At 44.4% G+C, this 21,148-nt stretch overlaps 1 protein-coding gene across 1 annotated transcript in view; it reads right to left on the bottom strand.

Moving 5' to 3' along the window:
- Positions 1–20,136, bottom strand: part of LTB (lymphotoxin beta) — a 38,541-nt gene extending 18,405 nt beyond the window's left edge. The window contains exon 1 of the mRNA XM_073598466.1: positions 19,974–20,136. Coding sequence (XP_073454567.1) covers positions 19,974–20,057 — 84 coding nt within the window. The 5' untranslated portion in view covers positions 20,058–20,136. The remainder of the gene's footprint in view (positions 1–19,973) is intronic.
- Between the last annotated feature and the right edge of the window lie 1,012 nt (positions 20,137–21,148).

Raw genomic sequence — 21,148 nt, 5'->3', positions numbered from 1 at the left:
GGGCGCTGTAGCCATTTTATTTCGCCCCTTGAAAAATGCCACCCGAGGCAAACGCTTTTTTGCTTTGCGGAAGATATGCCCCTGTGCGTATGTGTACATTGAATGTGATTAACTTTTTTGCCAATCAAGTAATGCATGCATGCGACAGCAAGTGAGGGGAAATTTACTGCCCACACATTGCACATATGCATCCATAATCAGGAGGTCTGATTAGCCTGCAGTTTCCCGACTAGGTATTTCTCACTTGCTTGCTGCAGAGGTTCTGCTAGACCTGTGATCCTATTTGCATGTGTTGTTTGGCTTCTGTGCTCACTTATGTGTGTCGCCTGGTATACTGTGGGTTTTTATTTCCTTCCCGTCTATCACTTTCTGGCCTGCCTCCTAGTTTGCTGCCCTGTATAAGACATGCTCAGTGCAGCCTGTGTTGCCTGAGCAACTTCCTAGTTTTCTGAGCTCCTGTTTGCCTAAGGTTTTGTGTATTCAGCATCTGACTTCTCATGTACTGACCCTGGCTTCGCCTTCTGTTTGTGCTTGTCCGCCTCCCGCCCTGACCTCGACTTGTTTCTCAGATCCTCCTCTGTCTCCTGCCATCTGGACTCTGCAGGGGTCTCCATATTGTCAGCTGGGTATACCTGGGGCTGCCACCTGGTTCCAGCTTGCTTCAAGTCTATCCCCACCATCAGGGTCCCTGGTGAAGAAGCAGGCTGGGGTGGGATGTCACTCGGGAAATCTTAGGACTGACTACTGAATGTCTGTGCTTAGAGTTTTGTCACTAAAGTGGACTTATCTCTCTCAAAGTCTTCTTTATTACACTTGTCACCCGTCGTTACCAAAAAGACAAACATTAAAAATGCATCTTACAATTATTAATTCCTTCATCATGCACAGGCATAGCACCCACTACCCCCTAAAGATAACTAAGGACACTCAATCGTCCAGTGGGCTCCTATTTCACCTCAGGGTTGAGTTCTTGACTTTTTGAAAGATCGAAACAGCCGTGCAAAAAATTGTCGAACAGCATCTGCATCAAATCAGATTCCGCCGCTGTTTGGGTATTTTGACAGCTTGTAGCTTTCAAAATACCGTAGTTGCAGCAGGAAATTCGTTCATCCACACAGAGCAGCATGGATGAACAAATCCTTTGGATGCAGCCTGTAGTCTGAACTAAATAAATCGATAGCCTTGAAGACGTCACATGATGTGACGAAACGCATCGGGGTGGGGCCTAGTGATATCATCACCCATGTACAGGAAGACTTTGCTATTTTTTTCCACATCTGACTTTTACAGCATCTTTGGGATTCTGAAAAGGTCTGCACACCCTAAATGTGTGAAGCTTTGTTCCTATGTGCACTAGTGGAAGTGCGCTGGAAAAGGTGAGCTTTTATTCTGTAGTTTTTATTAAAGATATGGTTTTACATTTCAACACGATGTCCGTTTTTTCCTTTTTTCATGAGTACTCCACTATACGTATCAGATATTGGATTGAGTATATCTGGATAAGGATCCTGACACTGGCTATATATATACCCCAGGGGAAGGTTCAAAGGGACCTGCTAAAGGTCCAACTCAGAGGTGAGGGCATAGTTTTTGAAGGTGGAGGTCAGTGGCAGCTGGGAGGAGCCAGTGACAAGCAGTGCTGTGTGTACACTGTTGGTGTGTGAGGAGATCCCAGCTGTTAGCTGTATGCAACTGACCTTACTATATGTGATTTATTCTGCTGAAAAGTGTGAGTGAAGTTTTTACCCTTATTATATAGGGATTACATATCACACTGCCTGCGCAATGGTCTTTCTTTCTTTGTTGTTTCATACTGCAAAAGTTCTTTGAAAGCCAGAAGCCAGCCCAGGCTAATGAGCAGCTGAATATATGAGCAAGCCAGTTATCACTGGGGATTACTCATTGAAACCTGTCTATATTCATCAAATCACCAAAGACGTTATATTTTTTCACAGCAGTATGCTGTCCTATTGAGATACCTGTGCACTGTGGTTCATCACATTAATATATCTTATCTTTATTTTTCTCTTTTTAATTGTGTTCAATAATTTATTATCACATTGATATTTAGTTATAGGATTTTGTTATGGTGAAGGATGTTATGTTATTTATAATAGGCTCTGTTTGATTATTTTGCACATGATTCACTAATCATTAAGAGATCACACAATGTTATATTGGGAGGTTAATATTAGCACATTATACATTTTGAAGAGATTGGATTGAGCATATCTGGATAAAGATCCTGACACTGGATATATACCAACTCAGAGGTGAGGGCATAGTTTGGAAGGTGGAGGGCAGTGGCAGCTGGTACACAATATTTTGGGGGGGCAAACAAACCTGCCCCTTCACTCACACCACCGACAGGGATGGGCAGGCGGGGATAGGACGGGAAGGTGGCGATCAGTCCGGTCTTATCTTAGGAGGCTACTCCTCGCTCCAGGCTCCTGGCTGAACAGGCATTGCTTCTCCTCCCAGCCGAACAGGAAATGGGTCCTGAGACCCGATTGGCCGGGAGTCCTAAGACTCCCTGGCCAATCGGGTCTCAGGACCTGCTTCCTGATTGGCCGGGAGGAGAAGCAGGAAGACATTAGCAAATATTAATTAGCTAATGTCACACAACTGGGTAGGCTCAGGGCGCAGTGCTCTGTGCCCTGAGCCCACCCTTTTTTGAAGCCAATTAGAGCCTCAGGCTCTAATCATGTGCTTAAAAAAGAAAAATTGGAATCCATGCATCCGGTGCCCTGTATGTAGACTAGGGGCAGGACGCTTGGATTGGGGGGGGTGCATGCGCGGCCGCCACTGGTGGAGGGGCACTCATGGCAATTTCTGCAGAGTTACAACGGATTCACAGAAGAGTGTGTTTATATTATGACTTTGTTCATGTCTATATATATATATATATATATATATATATATATATATATATATATATATATATACTCCCTTCGCTATGGCTGTCCACCCCCACTCCTGTTCATTCTCCCCCCACCAGTCCCCTTTCTTTCCCCCTCCCCTTGTATACATTAGTCCCACCACACGACACGGACCTCATTGTCATCACATCCCCTTTTACACCAATTTTGCACTACATTTATTTGGCCTAAGCACCTCCTACTCTTATTGTCACATGTTCACCTTAGGTGTGCCCGGGTCCACCCGGGTTACCACCCGTGATGTGTGTCACCGTTGGACCAGCCCCCCCCAGCTTCCGACACTGATGCCTTTGGGTGGTCCGTGGTCCTTGACATTACGCCTCTAGCTGCATATATACTTGTAAGTGATCTATTGGGGGGGTCTCCATCTTCATTCTCCTCCCCTCTATTGATACAAGATTATTTATCTAATTGTTCATCTCCCATTTGCAGATACACCACGTGCTTTCTCCTGATGAGCGGCACCAAGCCGCAAAACGCGTTGAGATAACAACTGCCATATACCAGCATACTACAGCTCTAACAGTTTCTATTATTTATATATATTCGTACCATCACATTATGTGACAGTGACCAGTAAGGTCATAGGCCATGCAGATGTTACCTTGCAACATTTTTGTACCCCACTGGGATATATGGTGGACTCTGTAACGCTATCATGCTACCCATTTTTAACCATGTTATTATCAGTTACCACTATTTTAGGAATGGATGAGCAATGATGAGTTCAGGTCAGGGGCATTTTCTGAAAGCAGTGGGCCTGTGTGTAGGACCATAAGTTGGGCCCCCGCAGCTGAGAAAAAGTCGTTGGATGTGATTTTCATTGCACTGGATACTGGCTGTGTGTCAGGGCTGGGCTCAGCCCTTCCTTCTCGTTCAGCTGTCGGCTAATTGCCAGCTCCTATCTCTCCACAGTTACTCAGCTGTTGATGATATCCTGCTCATCAGTCCTGCCTATTTAAGCCGTCCAGTCCAGAGGTTCTCACAAAACTGCACCCAGTCTCTTCCCCATCACTAAAGCTGACCATCGCAGCTACAGCAAAATTAGAGAACAAATGTTTCCCATCTTTTACAATGGGTGGGGGCACAATGCCGCCCCCCAGTGCAGGTGCGGTGTGGGGAATTCTGAAATTGTTATGCATTAGTGTCTCACTGACACTTCCCTGCGCTGCTCTGCTGATGGGGAGGGAGTCGAGGGCAAAAGAGGCTTTGTGTGCTGGGGGTTGCCTACCCCTTGTATAGAGGCATTAGTTTATTGTTCACAATATGGGGGTAGCGCTCCACCATACATCACTTATACTCTTAGTTTATGTGGGAACATATATAGGTACACAGCGGCAGACCCCATTTTCTTTTTTTATATATCTATATATTCATCTTTAGTTTTCATTTTGTATTTGCATATAGCAGCGCAGGGGATCAGGCACTTGCACATATTGAAACAATCGATATGTGTATGCCCAGCTCATACTGTAGGTGTGTGCAGGCCATTGCATTAGGGTGTGCACCCCAAAGCTCAAATACCACAGGCCTTTCTCTGCAGCCTCAGCTGCACAAGGCAATGAATGGGAAGTGCTCTGTGCTGAGCGGCTTCCTGGTCATTCACAAACTGAAGCATAGTAAACACAGTTTACTATGCTTAAGTTATGATTGAACACAGTGAGTGAGTGTGTTCACTGTGTTCATTTAGAAAAGTAAGGGGCCGGTAAATGACATATTGAGTAGCCCCTTTACTTACTCCTGAAACATCCCCCCCGCAGCAGCCGGGGAGAGAGGAGATGAAAGGAGGGAAGCAAGCAGCACTGCAGTGGGAGAGCACAGCAAGTGGGTAAGCCTTGGCAGTAGGGGGAATCGGCACCACAGAGAGTGATTAGGGTGTGCCCAAGCACAGGGCTGGTGCCACCACTAGGCAAACTAAGCAGACGCCTAGGGCACACTGCTGCCTAGGGTGCTCCGGCCACTGGTGTTCCTACTCACTTCTCTCTGCATCAAGCAACTAAGTCCCAGCTGCAGCAGGTAGCTGCCACTCCATTCGCACATAGTGTCAGAGGTGCAGCGGCAGCGGAGGACTGTGTCTGTGTCCCGACTCCCAAAGGAATAGAAGCAAGTGAACATTCATTGATGGGCACTGGTAGGCTGCATTGATGGGCGCTGGTAGTCTGCATTGATGGGTGCTGGTAGGCTGCATTTGATGGACGCTGGTAGGCTGCATTGATGGGTGCTGGTAGGCTGCATTTATGGGTGCTGGTAGGCTGCATTGATGGGTGCTGGTAGGCTGCATTTGTTGGGCACTGGTAGGCTGCATTTGTTGGGTGCTGGTAGGCTGCATTTGATGGGCGCCGGTAGGCTGCATTGATGGGTGCTGGTAGGCTGCATTGATGGGTGCTGGTGTGGCTGCATTGATGGGCGCTGGTAGGCTGCACTGATGGGCGTTGGTAGGCTGTATTGATGGGCACTGGTAGGCTGCATTTGATGGGTGCTGGTAGGCTGCATTGATGGGTGCTGGTGAGACTGCATTGATGGGCGCTGGTAGGCTGCATTGATGGGCGCTGGTAGCATTGATGGGCACTGGTAGGCTGCATATGATGGGCGCTGGTAGGCTGCATTGATGGGTGCTGGGAGGCTGCATTGATGGGCACTGGTGAGGCGGCATTGATGGGCGCTGGTAAAGCTGCATTGATGAGTGCTGGTAGGCTGCATTGATGGGCGCTGGTGAGGCTACATTTATGGGCGCTGGTGAGGCTACATTGATGGGCGCTGGTGAGGCTGCATTGATGGGCACTGGTAGGCTGCATTGATGGGTGCTGGTAGGCTGCATTGATGGGCGCTAGTGAGGCTGCATTTGATGGGCACTGGCGAGTCTGCATTTAAAGGGCGCTTCATTAAAAAGGTGGGGTATACATGGGCAGGGGAAAGGGGGTGGAGTCAGGGGTGGAGCCAGGGAGGCGGCAAAATGAGGTTTCGCCTAGGGTGTTAAAAATCCTTGAACCAGCCCTGCGCAGGCATACCCTGCACACGCCGATGACCCAGCTTATCATTTCAAACATACATCCATGCATTGTGTGGAAACAGATTTGGCTGATTACAATGATTTTTAAATATTGACATTGCATTGCAAGTTAGGCCATGTTTTGTGGCCAGGCCCATCAGTATAGATGTAAATAATGCTGAGCTAAATATGACTTTCAGATTACAGTTTGCACCCATGGGATCTGATTAATAGCACTTAATTGATGAGATGGGCTCTGATCAAGTCCTAGGTGGCATGTTATAGCCCCTGGCACCTGACCTGGTCAGTTGATCATCCTTCAGGGTGTTGCTGGATTGGAAACGCACACATTGCAAACTCCAGCGTGCTTTCCGTTCAGCAACTTTGACCTACAGTGGGTCCCAGGAGAGCCCATAGCAGTTATTCTGTCTGGATATGAATTGTTTTTACTGGGTTGTGAATGTAAACTCCACTACTCAGGCAACATACAGCAATATGAAATCCACTTAACGTAAAGGAAATGGAACACGGCGCAGCACTCAAAGATACAAACTAACAAACGTTATTCTTACTTTAGTTGAGTAAAAGGTAAAAGCACGAAATGGCGAATAAAAAAAAAAGTAATAAACCTTGCCTACAGCTATTTCTATTGTGTCTGTGCTTTTTCAAGGCGAGCAGGATGCTTTTTATATCCCGCTCTTTGTATTTTGTACTTTTGCAGAAATTAAAGAAAATTAAAGTTTTCCCATTTACGGCTTCATTTACTCAGCGGCACTAAGTGTTGTGTAGGAATCAGAAACCAACTTAAGCTGGCCATACACGGTTATATTTTAGTTTAAAAGTTTATAGGAAAAAAAAGCATTTCTCAAAGCATTCTTTCTTGCCATCATAAGTCCTAAAAATTTCATCCTGCTATTTGAATGGAATCCCAAATGCGTTAAACGGGTTTCATTAAATATGTGCAAATTATCCAAAACGAAAACCACATTCTGTCTGTTCAAGAAAAAATTTCCACCCTACTTGTTCCAATTTTTTTCATCACTACCATCCAAAAAAACGAATTTCAATTTAAACCATTATAAAATTGTACGAATGTTGGATACATATGACTAAAGTAAATGACAATTTGTATTGTTAATTAATAACTTTCAATAAAAGTTTATTGTTAAAAAAAAAAAAAAATTGTACGAATGTTCCAAAAGCAAAAAATTGTGAACAAAATTCTATTGGTGTATGGGTAGCTTTCAAGTGTTAGTTCACCTTTACAGAAAAACTGTAATGCCCTGTACACACGGTCGGATTTTCCGACGGAAAATGTGTGATAGGACCTTGTTGTCGGAAATTCAGACCGTGTGTAGGCTCCATCACACATTTTCCATCGGATTTTCCGACACACAAAGTTTGAGAGCTTGCTATAAAATTTTCCGACAACAAAATCCGTTGTCGGCAATTCCGATCGCGTGTATACAAATCCGACGGACAAAGTGCCACGCATGCTCAGAATAAATAAAGAGATGAAAGCTATTGGCCACTGCCCCGTTTATAGTCCCGACGTACGTGTTTTACGTCACCGCGTTTAGAACGATTGGATTTTCCGACAACTTTGTGTGACCGTGTGTATGCAAGACAAGTTTGAGCCAACATCCGTCGGAAAAAATCCTAGGATTTTGTTGTCGGAATGTCCGAACAAAGTCAGACCATGTGTACGGGGCATTAGGCTCCATGCACACTGGACGTTAATGAATAATGTTATAAAAATGGCAGTAGCTTTGCAGTGAGTCTTTCAACGTTTTCTAGTGTTTTTGCAATAGCGTTTATTAGCGGTTTTTTCGTGTTTTTCCGCGTTAGCGTCTTTTAGCATTCTTTTTTTACATTTTTTTTTTCAAAAACGTTAAAAAAACGCTGGTGAGCCATGTTTTTGAGCGTTTATCGACGTTTATCAGCGTTTATGAGCATTTGGCGTTTTTTGTGGTAAAACAAACGACTCCTGAATGCGATTTTATGGTGTTCAGAAAACAGCCCATAAACTCCACTGCTGATAAAAATTCCAAAAACGTCCATGTGTGCATGGACACATAGGATAACATAGAGTGGAGTTTATGGGCTGTTAAAAAAACACCCAAATTCAAAAAACTGCATTTTATGATCTTCAGTGTGCATGGAGCCTAAAGGTGAACTAACGCCGTACACCCTCCCCACCCCCTTGGTCCCTGCTGTACTTGCCTCCGGCGATCCTGAGCTGTCACGGCTCCTGCAGCCAGTCCAGCGGTCTGGGGAAATCCCCACTCTATTCCCTCTTCTTTGTGCAGCACTTCCCTGGACGGAGCAGAGAGATTCTGATTGGCCACCACTGTCAAAGTGAATGTCTCTGGTCCATCCGTGAAGCTCTGCAAAGAGAAGGAGGAAGAAGAGCGGTAATTTCAAATCTCTGGACCTGAACGAAATTCTTTTGGTGTATGGGCAGCTTTCAAGTGTTAGTTCACCGTTACAGAAAAAATTTAAAGGTGAACTAACGCCATACACCCTCCACACCCCCTTGGTCCCTGCTGTACTTACCTCCGGCGATCCTGAGCTGTCAGGGCTCCTGCAGCCAGTCCAGCGGTCTGGGGAAATCCCCGCTCTTTTCCCTCTTTTTGTGCAGTGCTTCCCTGGATGGAGCAGAGAGATTCTGATTGGCCACCACTGTCAAAGTGAATGTCTCTGGTCCATCCGGGAAGCGCTGCAAAGAGAAGAGGGAGCAGAGTGGGGATTTCAAATCTCTGGACCTGAAAGAAATTCTATTGGTGTATGGCCAGCATTCAAGTGTTCACTTTTACAGGACAAAATTTAAAGGTGAACTAACCCCATACACCCTCCGCATCCCCTTGGTCCCCGCTGTACTTACCTCTGGCGATCCAGAGCTGTTAGGGTTCCCACAGCCGGTCCAGCGGTCTGGGAATTTTGAATCCCTGCTCTTTTCCCTTTTCTCTTTGCAGCAATTCCGGGACAGATCAGAGTGATTTGAAGAGCGGAGATTTCAAATCTCTGGACCTGAACAAAATTCTTTTGGTGTATGTGAACGATTCTGATTGGCCACTGCTGTCAGTGAATTGTTCTGGCCCGTCTCAGAAGCGATGCAAAGAGAAGAGCGGCTGCGGAAGCCCTAACAGCTCAGGATCGCCAGAGGTAGGTACAGCAGGGACTGGGGGAGTTGTACATAGTTAGTTCACCCGTAAAGGTGAATTAACCCTTTAAGGAGGAGCTTCAACACCCTCCTTTATTAACTCCTCTTATCTGTTATGCAGGGTTGTCCTATTGTCACATGCTCAGTGAATTCATTGTTTGCCTGTTGCGATCTTCTGCTCCACTGCCAAAGCTCAGGTCCAAGAACCATCATTTTATCTGACGTCATTAGGGGCTGGCTGTTTCCTCTTTGTTCTTTTGGCTGACCCCAATGACACTCTGCCAGTTCCACCCACTGGCTGCTGTGTCTGCTCCTGCGACATTCTTGGTATATGTGGCTTATCCACCTTACAAACTACTTGGCGTCTGCTACCCCTCTCTGCCAATCCCTCTATTGGCTGCCACTCGCCCAACTAATTAAATTCAAAATACATGTTCAATTTCTTGTACAATCTTCCTTTAGATTTACCAAAAACCATATAATATGAGGTCAAACAAACTAAACAACTTTCAATCGTATCCAATTGAGCAGGCTTTTGCACTACATAATTAAGGTAAATCTAAAGAAAAATTGAACATGCATGGCCAGCTCTACAACAACTTACAAAGCCATCGACATCCTGACCCCAGCTACATCACTAACCTGGTCCAAAAAAATACCAACCAAATCGTCTTCTTCACTCCTCCCAAGACCTCCTGCTCTCTAGCTCCCTTGTCACCTCATTCCATGCTCACCTCTAGGACTTCTTCCGAGCCTCTCCCATCCTCTGGAATGCTCTACCCCAAACTGTCCGACTATCTCCTACCTTGTCTACGTTACGACGATCCCTAAAAACTCGTCTCTTCAAAGAAGCCTATCCTGCCTCCACCTAACAACTCAGCACATTCGATTGTAAGCTCTAATGAGCAGGGCCCACTGATTCCTACTGTATTAAAGTGTATTTTATTTGTACTGTCTGCCCTTAAATTGTAAAGCGCTGCATAAACTGTCGGTCCTATATAAATCCTGTATAATAATATGTGGCGGGTATATTACTGCAGGGGTAGGGGCAGATCAAGAATGGGGGCCGGAGTGGACAACTTTTAAAATGTAAACAAACAAAAAAAGTATTTTCTACATTATGGAGGGCGGAGGAAAAGTAATTTTTTGGAGTGAAGGCCCACTCTAAGGGCGTGTGTCAATTGGCTTTTGCGTCTGATGGGTTTTGTATTCCTAAACAGGTCTATAGAAAAGCAAAACCTCTTTGAAGCAAGTCAAATGCAAGTCAGACGGAAGTGAACTGCAGGTCCAATGGACCTGTCAATGAATTCTGCATGATTTCAAAAGCATCTGAAACTGCAGTCTACTTAAAGTGTTACTAAACCCACAACAGTAAAATCAGTCTGTATATGCAGTAAAGCATGCTTGTTATACTCATTGTGGAACCTAAGGGGTTAATCCCCTGCATTGTGCAAAAAAGGTTGTTTCATCCTGTCTTCTCCGAGTCTCCCCTTCTTCCACTGTCCCCAACCCATCATCTTATAGAACAGAGCCTTGTGGGCACTCTGCACATGCTCAGTTTGTTGTGTATTGTTTGAGAGTTTTTTTTGTTTTTTGTTTTTTTTTTGGGGGGGGGGGTGCATGTGATGAGCACAGGGCCAATCAGTACTGTCCAGACAGAGGGTCAGGGTTCTTGCAGCCTCATAGGACATTTAGAGGTGAATAACCTTGTGAAAACTCCTCCTACAAGTGTTAACCAGACATTGATAGAAGTCATAAGATTGCTGTATACTGCTAATGAGAAAAGGTATTTAGTAGTTTATATTTACTAAAATAATTGCATTTCCATGTTCTGTGTACTGTGGGAGACCAGATATAGTGAATGCAGGGTCCTGGGTTTAGTAACAACTTAAATGCCCAAAGCTTGTCAGCGTAGGCCTTTAGCTTAGAATGCAAGGGTAAAAGCTGGATTTTTCTCAAAATTCCCTTCTCTAAATCCCCCTCATTACAAAATTTGCAAATGACACACCTCAAATGTAGACAAATGTACTGTCTTTTTTACTGTGGGAGTGTTCCAGACCTCATTTGTACAGTTCTGGGGCAAGAACATCGCAATATGTAAGGCTCAGGTGGCAGCAGAGAAAAGCTACACTTGTCTGTATCTGGGGCCTGTCACTACATTTACAAATTTGGCATACAGGGGTTTGTATAACACTGCCCTTGCCCATTCTAGAAAACCCATTTCTGATTGGCTGATTCGGGAAGCCCCAGATTCGGGAAGCCCCAGAACCATTGCTCTCAGCAGTGTGGGCTCCGGGAATAAAAGGCCCCATATATAAAAGGCCTAAAAAAATAGCAGATTTGGTTGCCCTTAAAAATCTGATTTTCATTACTGGTTTGTAGTTTCACATATCTACAATTTTTGGGTAAGATAAAAAGTTCTCATTGCAACTCCAGTGCAAGATAATTAATGAATTAGCGCTCTCTATGTGGACTGTCCAGTTTCGGGTGAAACGTATCAGCGGAAGAGGTCCGAGGAGGGACTTTGTGTTTCTTGTAAGGAATAATAAAGCTGTACTTGTGTTGGATTTTACAGTTCTTTCGTTTAGATCTTTTAAATTATACACTATATTGTCAAAGTATTGGGACATGAACTTTAATGGCATCCCAGTCTTAGTCCGTAGGGTTCAATATTAAGTTGGCCCACCCTTTGCAGCCATAACAGCTTCAACTCTTCTGGGAAGGCTGTCCACAAGGTTTAGGAGTGTGTCTATGGGAATGTTGACCATTCTTCCAAAAGAGCATTTGTGAGGTCAGACACTGATGTTGGACGAGAAGAAGGCCTGGCATAGCAGTTCCCCTGTTTACATCAGTGTGCTCAATCCCCCCTCAACTCACCCCCCCACATAATACATCACAGTCCCCCCTCCCCTTTTACATCAGTGTCCTAAGCCCCCTGCCTTCAAATCACACACCCCCTTCATATCACAGCCCCCATTTACATCACAGTCCCCCTTTCACATCACAGTTCCTCCCTGCACCCTTACATCACAGTCCTCCCTTTACATCAGTATCCTAAAGGGATGTCCATCCCTATATGACTACAGTGTACCCATCTTCTGATGGCTCCTTCCAGCAGGATAATAGGGATGGGCGAACGGTTCAGCCCGAGCATAAGTTTGGGCCGAACCTTGGTTGTTCGGATGTTCTGCGATGCGGTGTTCGGGGAAAATTCGAAACACCGTTAAAGTCTATGGGACATTAACATGAAAAATCAAAAGTATTCATTTTAAAGGCTTATATGCAAGTTATTGTCATAAAAAGTGTTTGGGGACCTGGGTCCTGCCCCAGGGGACATGTATCAATGAAAACAGTTTTTTTAAAAAAAGGCCGTTTTTTCGGGAGCAGTGATTTTAAAAATGCTTAAAGTGAAACAATAAAAGTGAAATATTCCTTTAAATTTTGTACCAGGGGGTGTCTATAGTATGCCTGTAAAGTGGCGCATTTTTCCCGTGTTTAGAACAGTCCCTGCACAAAATGACATTTCTAAAGGAAAAAAAAGTCATTTAAAAGTACTAGTGGCTATAATGAATAGTCGGTCCCAGCAATACAGATAAAAGTCATTGAAAAAAACGGCATGGGATCCCCCACAGTCCATTACCAAGCCCTTTGGGTCTGGTATGAATATTAAGAGGAACCCTGAACCAAAATTCTTTTAAAAATTGCGTGGGGGTCCCCCCAAATTCCATACCAGGCCCTTCAGGTCTGGTATGGATATTAAGGGGAACCCTGCACCAATTTTTTTTTTTAAATGGCATAGGGGTCCCCCCCAAAATCCATACCAGACCCTTCAGGTCTGGTATGGATTTAAAGGGGAACCCCGCGCCAAAATTTAAAAAAAAATGGCTTCGGGTCCCCCCAAAAATCCATACCAGACCCTTATCCGAGCACACAATCTGGCAGGTCGCAGGAAAAGAGGGGGGATGAGAGAGCGCCCCCTCCTCCTGAACCGTACCAGGCCACATGCCCTCAACATGTGGAGGGTGCTTTGGGGTGCCCCCCCAAAGCACCTTGTCCCCATGTTGATGGGGACAAGGGCCTTATGCCCACAACCCTTGCCCGGTGGTTGTGGGGGGCTGCGGGTGGGGGGCTTATCGGAATCTGGAAGCCCCCTTTAACAAGGAGACCCCAGATCCTGCCCCCCCCCTGTTTGAAATGGTAACGGGTACATTGTACCCGTACCATTTCACAAAAAAAGTGTAAACGTTTAAAAAAAAACACAAGACACACTTTGGGACAAGTCCTTTATTAAAAAATAAAAATGTCCCACGAAGTCCATTCATCTTCTTCTCTCGCTCTGCCGACGAACCGAAAAAAAAAAAACGCAAGCCACCACCGATGACGCATCCTTGCAGGTGACAGCCCTTTTATAACGGAGGGCGGGGCCACGCGGTGATGTACTCGGGTGACCCCGCCCCCCTCTGACTTCCAAATGGCTTCCCAGTGGCGTCAGAGGGGGCAGGGCCACCCGTTTTTTTTTTTTTAATTGGCGCAGGCTTCCCCTTTTTAAATACGGGAAAAAATGCGCCACTTTACAGGCATACTATAGACACCCCCCAGGTACGAAATTTTAAGGAATATTTCACTTTTATTCTTTCACTTTAAGCATTATTAAAATCACTGCTCCCGAAAAAACAGCCTATTTAAAACATTTTTTTGCATTGATACATTTCCCCCGGTGGCAGGACCTGGGTCCTCAAACACTTTTTATGACAATAACTTGCATATAAGCCTGTGATGCTATCATGTCAATATGGAGCAAAATCTCTGAGGAAAGTTTCCAACACCTTGTTGAACCTATGCCACGGAGAATGAAGGCAATTCTGAAGGCAAAAGCCTTCCAACCCGGTGCTAGCAAGGTGTACCTAATAAAGTGGCCGGTGAGTGTATTTAACTAACCAAAGGGAATAAATGATTGAAGTTGACATTACCCATTGTATCATGGTAATGGTTGCAATCAGTGCTATCAATACATTTACTCTGACATCAGGTTTTACAGGCCTATTTCACAGAAAATACTACCGTCACTTCACGCCATGGGGTGTATTATACCAATATTTCTCTCTCCTCCATCCTTTCTCAGCTAGCTAGGATATATCTGCCCTCCACAAGACCAGTATAAATATTGATTACTTGCTTCTGCTGGATCTTTATTTGTCTCAATAATCTTAATAACCTTCACTTCCATCTCTGCACATTTTTCAGCTTCTCTTCCCACTTGGCTTATCAGTTCAATGAAACTTTTATCAGTGTGACATTCTGTAAGTGATGCTAATGCACAGAGTAGTACATAAGCTCCTACATAATTGATGCACAGCAAGTACACTTGTAAAGGTTAACCCGTCCATTGCTGCATGTTTGAACAATGTGTGGGCAATCAGTCAATGCGGAACCTCAAGATGCTTACTATCTTGCAGGCCATGGCATGGTTGGAACGCTAAAGACTGCTTACAGGATCAGTTCATACATTGGCAATAAATTGGTCTTTAAGCAACAGCTAATCAAAGCTTCCTTGTCGCTGTATCTCTAGCTCAGGGGTCTTCAAACTGTGGCCCACTGGCCCGTTGCAAGATTTTATGTGGCCCTTTGAGGACACATTGATGGGGACTGAGGACTTTGATGGGGACTCCGATGGAAGGGGACTCCAATGTAAGGTGGACTTTGATGGGGATTGTGATGTATGGGGGAACTCTGATGCAAGGGGGACTCCAATGTAAATTGGACTTTGGTAGGGACCCTGATATAAGGGGAGCTTTGATGAGCTTGAGTTTATTAGGAATCTCTTTGCTTTTATTTTACAGATTTTTTTTCTGTTGTTTTAAAATATATCCTGCTGATTACAAAAAAACTCAAGTTGATTCATTCATTGATGAAAAAAGTTTTGTCTCACGAAAATTTGTAATATATACAATGTGGCCCTTGTACTAAAACATTTGGAGACCTTTGCTCTAGCTCAGGGGTCTCCAAACTTTATAAACCAAGGGCCAGTTTACTATCTTCCAAACCTTAGGGGGGCTGAACTGTCGTCAGCGGGAGAAGAAAATGTCCTGGCGTCAGTGGGATTAAACAATGCCCCATCATTGGTGTCAGTGGGAGAAATAGTGTCCCATCATTAGTATCAGTAGGAGGAACAGTGTCCCATCATTGGTGTCAGCGGGAGGAATAGTGCCGCATTAATTGCTATCAATGGGAGGAATGGTGCTCCATCATTGGTGTCAGTGGAAGAATAGTGATCCATCATTGTTGTCAGTGGGAGGAATAGTCCCCTTTCATTGGTATCAATGGGGGGAATAGTGCCCCATCATTGGTATCAGTGGGAGGAATAGTGCCCCATCATTGGTATCAGTAGGAGGAATAGTGTCCCATCATTGGTGTCAGTGGGAGGAATAGTGATCCATCATTGTTGCCAGTGGGAGGAATAGTCCCCTATCATTGGTATGAATGGGGGGAATGGTGCCCCATCATTGGAATCAGTGGGAGGAATAGTGCCTCATCGTTGGTGTCAGTGGGAGGAGTAGTGCCTCATCGTTGGTGTCAGTGGGAGGAGTAGTGCCTCATCGTTGGTGTCAGTGGGAGGAGTAGTGCCTCATCATTGGTGTCAGTGGGAAGAATAGTGACTCATCATTGGTGTTAGTTGAAAGAATAGAGCCCCATTGTCGGTGTAAGTGGAAGGAATAGTGCCCCATCATTGGTATTAGTAGGCGGAATAGTGTCCCGTCATTGGTGTCGGTAGGAGGAATACTGCCCCATCATCTGTGTCTGTGGGAGGAATAATGCCCCATGCATTGTTATCAATGGGAGGATTAGTGCTCCATTATTGGTGTCAGTGGGAGGAATAGTGCCCCATCATTGGTGTCAGTGGAAAGAATAGTGCCCCATTGGCAGTGTCAGTAGGAGGAATAGTGTCCCATCATTGTTGTCAGTGGGTAGGAATAGTGCCCCATTCATTGGTATAAATGGGAGGAATGGTGCTGCATCATTGGTGTCAGTGGGAGGAATAGAGCCCCATCATTGGTATCAGTGGGAAAATAGTGATCCATCATCGGTGTCAGTGGGAGGAATAGTGTTCCATCATTGGTGTCAGTTGGAAGAATAGTGCCTCATTATTGGTGTCCCATTGTTGGTGTCAGTGGCAGAAACTTTGTCCCACTGTTACTGATGGTGGAGGGAATAATGCCCCAAGGGCCCAGTAAAGGAAAGCAAAGGGGGGAATTAGTGCCCCATCATTGGTATCAGTGGGAAGAATAGTGCCTCATCATTGGTGTCAGTGGGAAGAATAGTGCCTCATTATTGGTGTTCCATTGCTGGTGTCAGTGGCAGAAACTTTGCCTGGGCCACAGTTTGGAGACCACTGCTCTAGCTGAACCCTGCAAGCTAACAGTAGTACTGGAGCACTGATATGGTGGAAGGTACAGCTACTGTCTAAGAGTGGAAAGAGGGTTCTTTACAATAAGAGCTGCGAAAATGTCAAATAATCTTCAGGAGCTAGTTGTAGCCAGCACAGCAAACTGCTTCAAGGCTAAATGAGTTTATAAATGCACAAAATATAAGTGGCTATTAATATTTACAAGATATCCCACATTACTATTCCATACCAGAACCTGTCCTCTGGGCATTAGGGGATATATAAACCTGGAACATATAGTCAATGCAAACAAGTTGTTGACCTTTTCATTCCTTCAATTCACGCTGCCCAATCATTATTTATTTCGATTTTTACAGCTGTAGCATTCCTATCAGGCAGAATTTGGTTCAAGTCAGATCACAGTGCAATCATCCCCTCTGGAGGTCACGATGCGAGACCCTGATATGCCTAAATCTATGTCTACTATTTATGCAAGGCTGAAAACCTCTGGGACTGCAGCGTTAAGTGTGTTTGGTACGTCGACTGGAGCTGCATGCTGGAGATGCATATCAGAACAGGCCAACTACTTGCTAATCCTCTGGCTCTGCAACAAAATTGAGGATTTTTGGGGGGACGTAATAAATGTAATTTCCTCTCTATTATTCACATACTACTAGATATAACTGTCTGCCTGTTGGGATTGGTTTGGAACCATTGGCCCCAACCAGGGTAATTCAAACTTTGCTGAGGTATACGTATACATATATATATATATATATATATATATATGAGGTGACCCATGAGAGCAGGGAATGGCTGAGTAAGATACCTATGTCAGTTTTTGTTTTTATTCTACTGTTTTATGATCTTCCTTTATTTTTTGTTGATGGACGCATCAAAAAGGGAGCAGAAATCTCTCCTTTAAGGACACAGTGAAAAAAAGCCAGAATGTGTTCCAACTCCTCCGTGCGCAATGGCTATGTGCAATTTTTTTCATGGTTCTCTAGGAAATTATCAAATTTTAGCAACTAGCTATCAATTTCCTTCCAACTAGCTATAAAAAAGTTTTGGCTGAAGTTCCACCCAAGTATGTTCTTCAGTGTCAGTCATGTGACCAATGCCACTTTGGTGGATCACACTCAAAGCAGAGCTGCTGGCTGGCCTCTTTTGATTAGGCTTTTTTTTTTTTTTATTCTTTTGCAAAGGTAGTGATGAGTTTGGGAAAATCTCTGTGAAGTTGCAGGGTGTTGGGTGAAAATAAATTGTTTCTCCTCATTGATCAAATTATTTGGAGAATGGAATATGGAACAAATAAAAATCAAAGTTGGCCATACACATTGCAGTCAAATCTAGATATTCTTTTGGCAGCAACCCGAAAAAACAACCAACATGCATCCAATTAGATTGTACAATTAGATCACTTGGTCATTTCAAAGTGTCTGTAGATGCAAAACTTTTTATTTAATTTTTTGATTTAGAAGGAAAGGGTTTAAATCCCTATCAGGTAATTTTTTTGCTGTCCGTGTCCTTCTGGGGAGATTTCACCTCTCTCAATGTCTAATAAACGCAACAGGAAATGAGAGGAAATCTCTCCAAAGTGTAGCTCCATCCAAAAAGAAAAGTTCTGCTTTTCTGCGCCCTCTACCTCCACTGCCACATTTGGCACTTTTTTTTTTTGGGGGGGGGGGGTACTCACTTCCAGCTCAGTTCACTGTGGGAATCTGAGCCAGAAATTTGCCCCCCCCCCCCTCCTTCCCCCACGGTCTTTTGCCACACATCACAGGTCCCAGAAGACTGTGGGACATTCACAAGGCACAGCACCACTCGCACATGTGCAGTAGGAAAACAGCTGTGAAGGCTTCACTTCCTGTTTCCCTTACTGTATATCATGGCATCTGCACCCAAAGCCGATTGAAGAATCGGCTTGGGTGAGAACATCGCTGGATCCCTCAACAGGTAAGTGTCCTTATATTAAAAGTCAGTAGCTACAGTATTTGTAACTGCTGACTTTACATTTTTTTGAGGGATCCTGGAGCTTCTCTTGAAACAGTTGTCAAAGGAACACAGGAGGATTTTCCCTCACTTCTTGCTCTGGTGACTACTCAAAATGTTTGGATTTCGCCACACTTGTTTCTGTGACAATGGCCACCAGGTCAGAGGGCTAAATCTCTCTAGCGGAGACATACACCATATTACCAAAAGTATTGGGATGCTTGCATTTGCACGCACATGTACTTTAATGGCATCCTAGGCTTAGTCCGTAGATCCGTGGACCTTGCTTTGTGCAATGGTGTGGGGTTGTTTTTCAGGGGTTGGGCTTGGACCCTTAGTTCCAGTGAAGGGTTCTCTTAAGGCGTCTGCATACCAAGATATTTTGAACAATTTCATGCTCTCAACTTTGTGGGAACAGTTTGGGGGTGGCCCCTTTCTGTTCCAACATGACTGCGCACCAGTGCACAAAACAAGGTCCATACAGACATGGATAAGCGAGTTTGGGGTGGTGGAACTTGACCGGCCTGCACGAGTCCTGACCTCAACCCGATAGAACACCTTTGGAATGAATTAGAGCGTAGACTGAGAGCCAGGCCTTCTCATCCAACATCAGTGCCTGACCTCACAATTGTGCTTCTGGAAGAATGGTCAAACATTCCCATAGAAACACTCCTAAACCTTGTGGACAACCTTCCCAGAAGAGTTAAAGCTGTTATAGCTGCAAAGGGTGGGCCAACTTAATATTGAACCCCTACGGACTGAGACCGGGATCCCATTAAAGTTCATGTGCGTGTAAAGACAGGCATCCCAATACTGTTGGTAATATAGTGTAGATAGCAGTTAAAACTTGACAAATGGTCTAACCCTTTTTTACGCTATCTAAAAGGGAAAAATGCCTTTACATACACTTTAAGAAAAGTAGATAAGCTGAAAATTCTTTCCAAATGAATAATTAAAAAATGTGGCAAAAACTTGGCTTTACTGAGACTGCAAAATGGGAATCCATTCACTCGCCCACCCTCAAACCATTTTCTGATTAAGTCCCCATGGTTATCACCCAACATTACAACGAGGTGAAAGGATTCATCCTTTTCTTACAGGGAGTGGGAGATTTTACTGTATGTAATAATGAGCACGTTTATGACGCAGAGCTATAAGAATTTCATGATACATTTGGTCCATGGCAAAAACTAAAAATAGCAAAGAAAATTAGCAGAGGCACATTTTTTCAAACCAATGGCCATTCCTGGTAGTCAGGAACAGTTGGCAGCTCTGGCGTAATCTACAGTACGGCAGGCACCAGTGTCCTCAGAAAAGGACTATATCAGCGCTGTACAAATACTAGTAATAAATATGATTTGGCCACATCCTGTTTTGCAAGCTAGCATGCCTTGCTGCACAGCGTAACCAGCTGAACGGGCAACAGACAGATAATATCTCCCATTATTGTTAGTGACGATACTGTGCCAGTGAGCCCTGTGGGTTAACCCGTGAATGCCTACTCACCTTCGGTTTGGCTCCAGTGCCAAGGTCACATACCGTCAAGACGGCTAAGAGAACAGATAGGAGTCGCAGCCAGCTTCCTGCCATCACTTGAGCTTTCTTCGCTTATTGGCATCTGTAAAAATATACTATGAAGCGGTCTTATAGAGAGAGGAAGGGGATGTCCCTACCACAGTTTCCTTTGTACTACCTGTTCAAAGGGGATGACGTGATGTGGAAAAGGGGGCCCTCCCTTCAAGGTTGGGGAAATTACCATAAAAAGATTTGGGACATATCTTAAAAATTGCATGACCAAGTTACTCTTAAAAAAATAATCAAAACAAAACCACAATAAATGAATGATAAATACATAGCTGAGTAATGTATATGAAGTTTAAGAAGGCTTTTTTAAGAATGGGAGCTTGGGTTTTCCCTTTTGGGGCACCTTTTCCATGTATTACTATGAAGATGACAACAGTATAGTGTGCCTCGTGTAGGCTCCATAAAAAGCCATCTCTAGGGCCTAAAAAGATATATAAAAAAGTGTAGCGCTATAAACTCCAAACAATTAAATATATGGTGTTTAAACACGATATAAAGTGTATAAAAAACAGTTAGATGTTAGTATCGAGAACTATGATGTACTTTATATGGTACAAATACTGTGTACTGTGTACAAATACTGTGGTTGGTGAACTGGCAGACTTTATCTACCATCCCGATTTGTTTTAGAAAATGACAATCTGCAATCAGCTATCTTTAGTTTCTGGCATGCATGGGAAATCTGTAGACCCTGGTGCATAGGCTCAATTGCCATCTTTGTTTGGAAGCCACTGAGGATATCTGAGAAGACGTATCATCTTGACCAGTTGGTCACTAAGCCTTTTTGACTTGGATGACGTAAGTCCTCTCAAGTCAACAACCTCTGGTAAGCCTCTCGATGCCTTCGGTAATGGCTTTTGAACCACCAACAGCTCTCCTGCTCACTTTTGTTGCTTCCATACTTCCACTTGCCTGTTTGATCCAGTTGAACCCTTAACCCTAACGTCTAGGTTGACACTGGTCCCTCCTAATTATTTGCCTTCGGTAAGCCCCCTAAGACCCTTGGTGGTGGCTTCTTCAGTTTTATTTCATATCTTCTCAACAACATCGGTGGATTTTTCTTCATAAGAATTCTGAGTGGTGTCAACCCCATTTGG

The sequence above is a fragment of the Aquarana catesbeiana genome, linkage group LG09 (assembly GCF_042186555.1).
Source record: "Aquarana catesbeiana isolate 2022-GZ linkage group LG09, ASM4218655v1, whole genome shotgun sequence".
Lineage (NCBI taxonomy): Eukaryota > Metazoa > Chordata > Amphibia > Anura > Ranidae > Aquarana > Aquarana catesbeiana.
The sequence above is the reverse complement of the archived record's forward strand: the minus strand, read 5'-3'. Positions and strand labels throughout refer to the sequence as shown.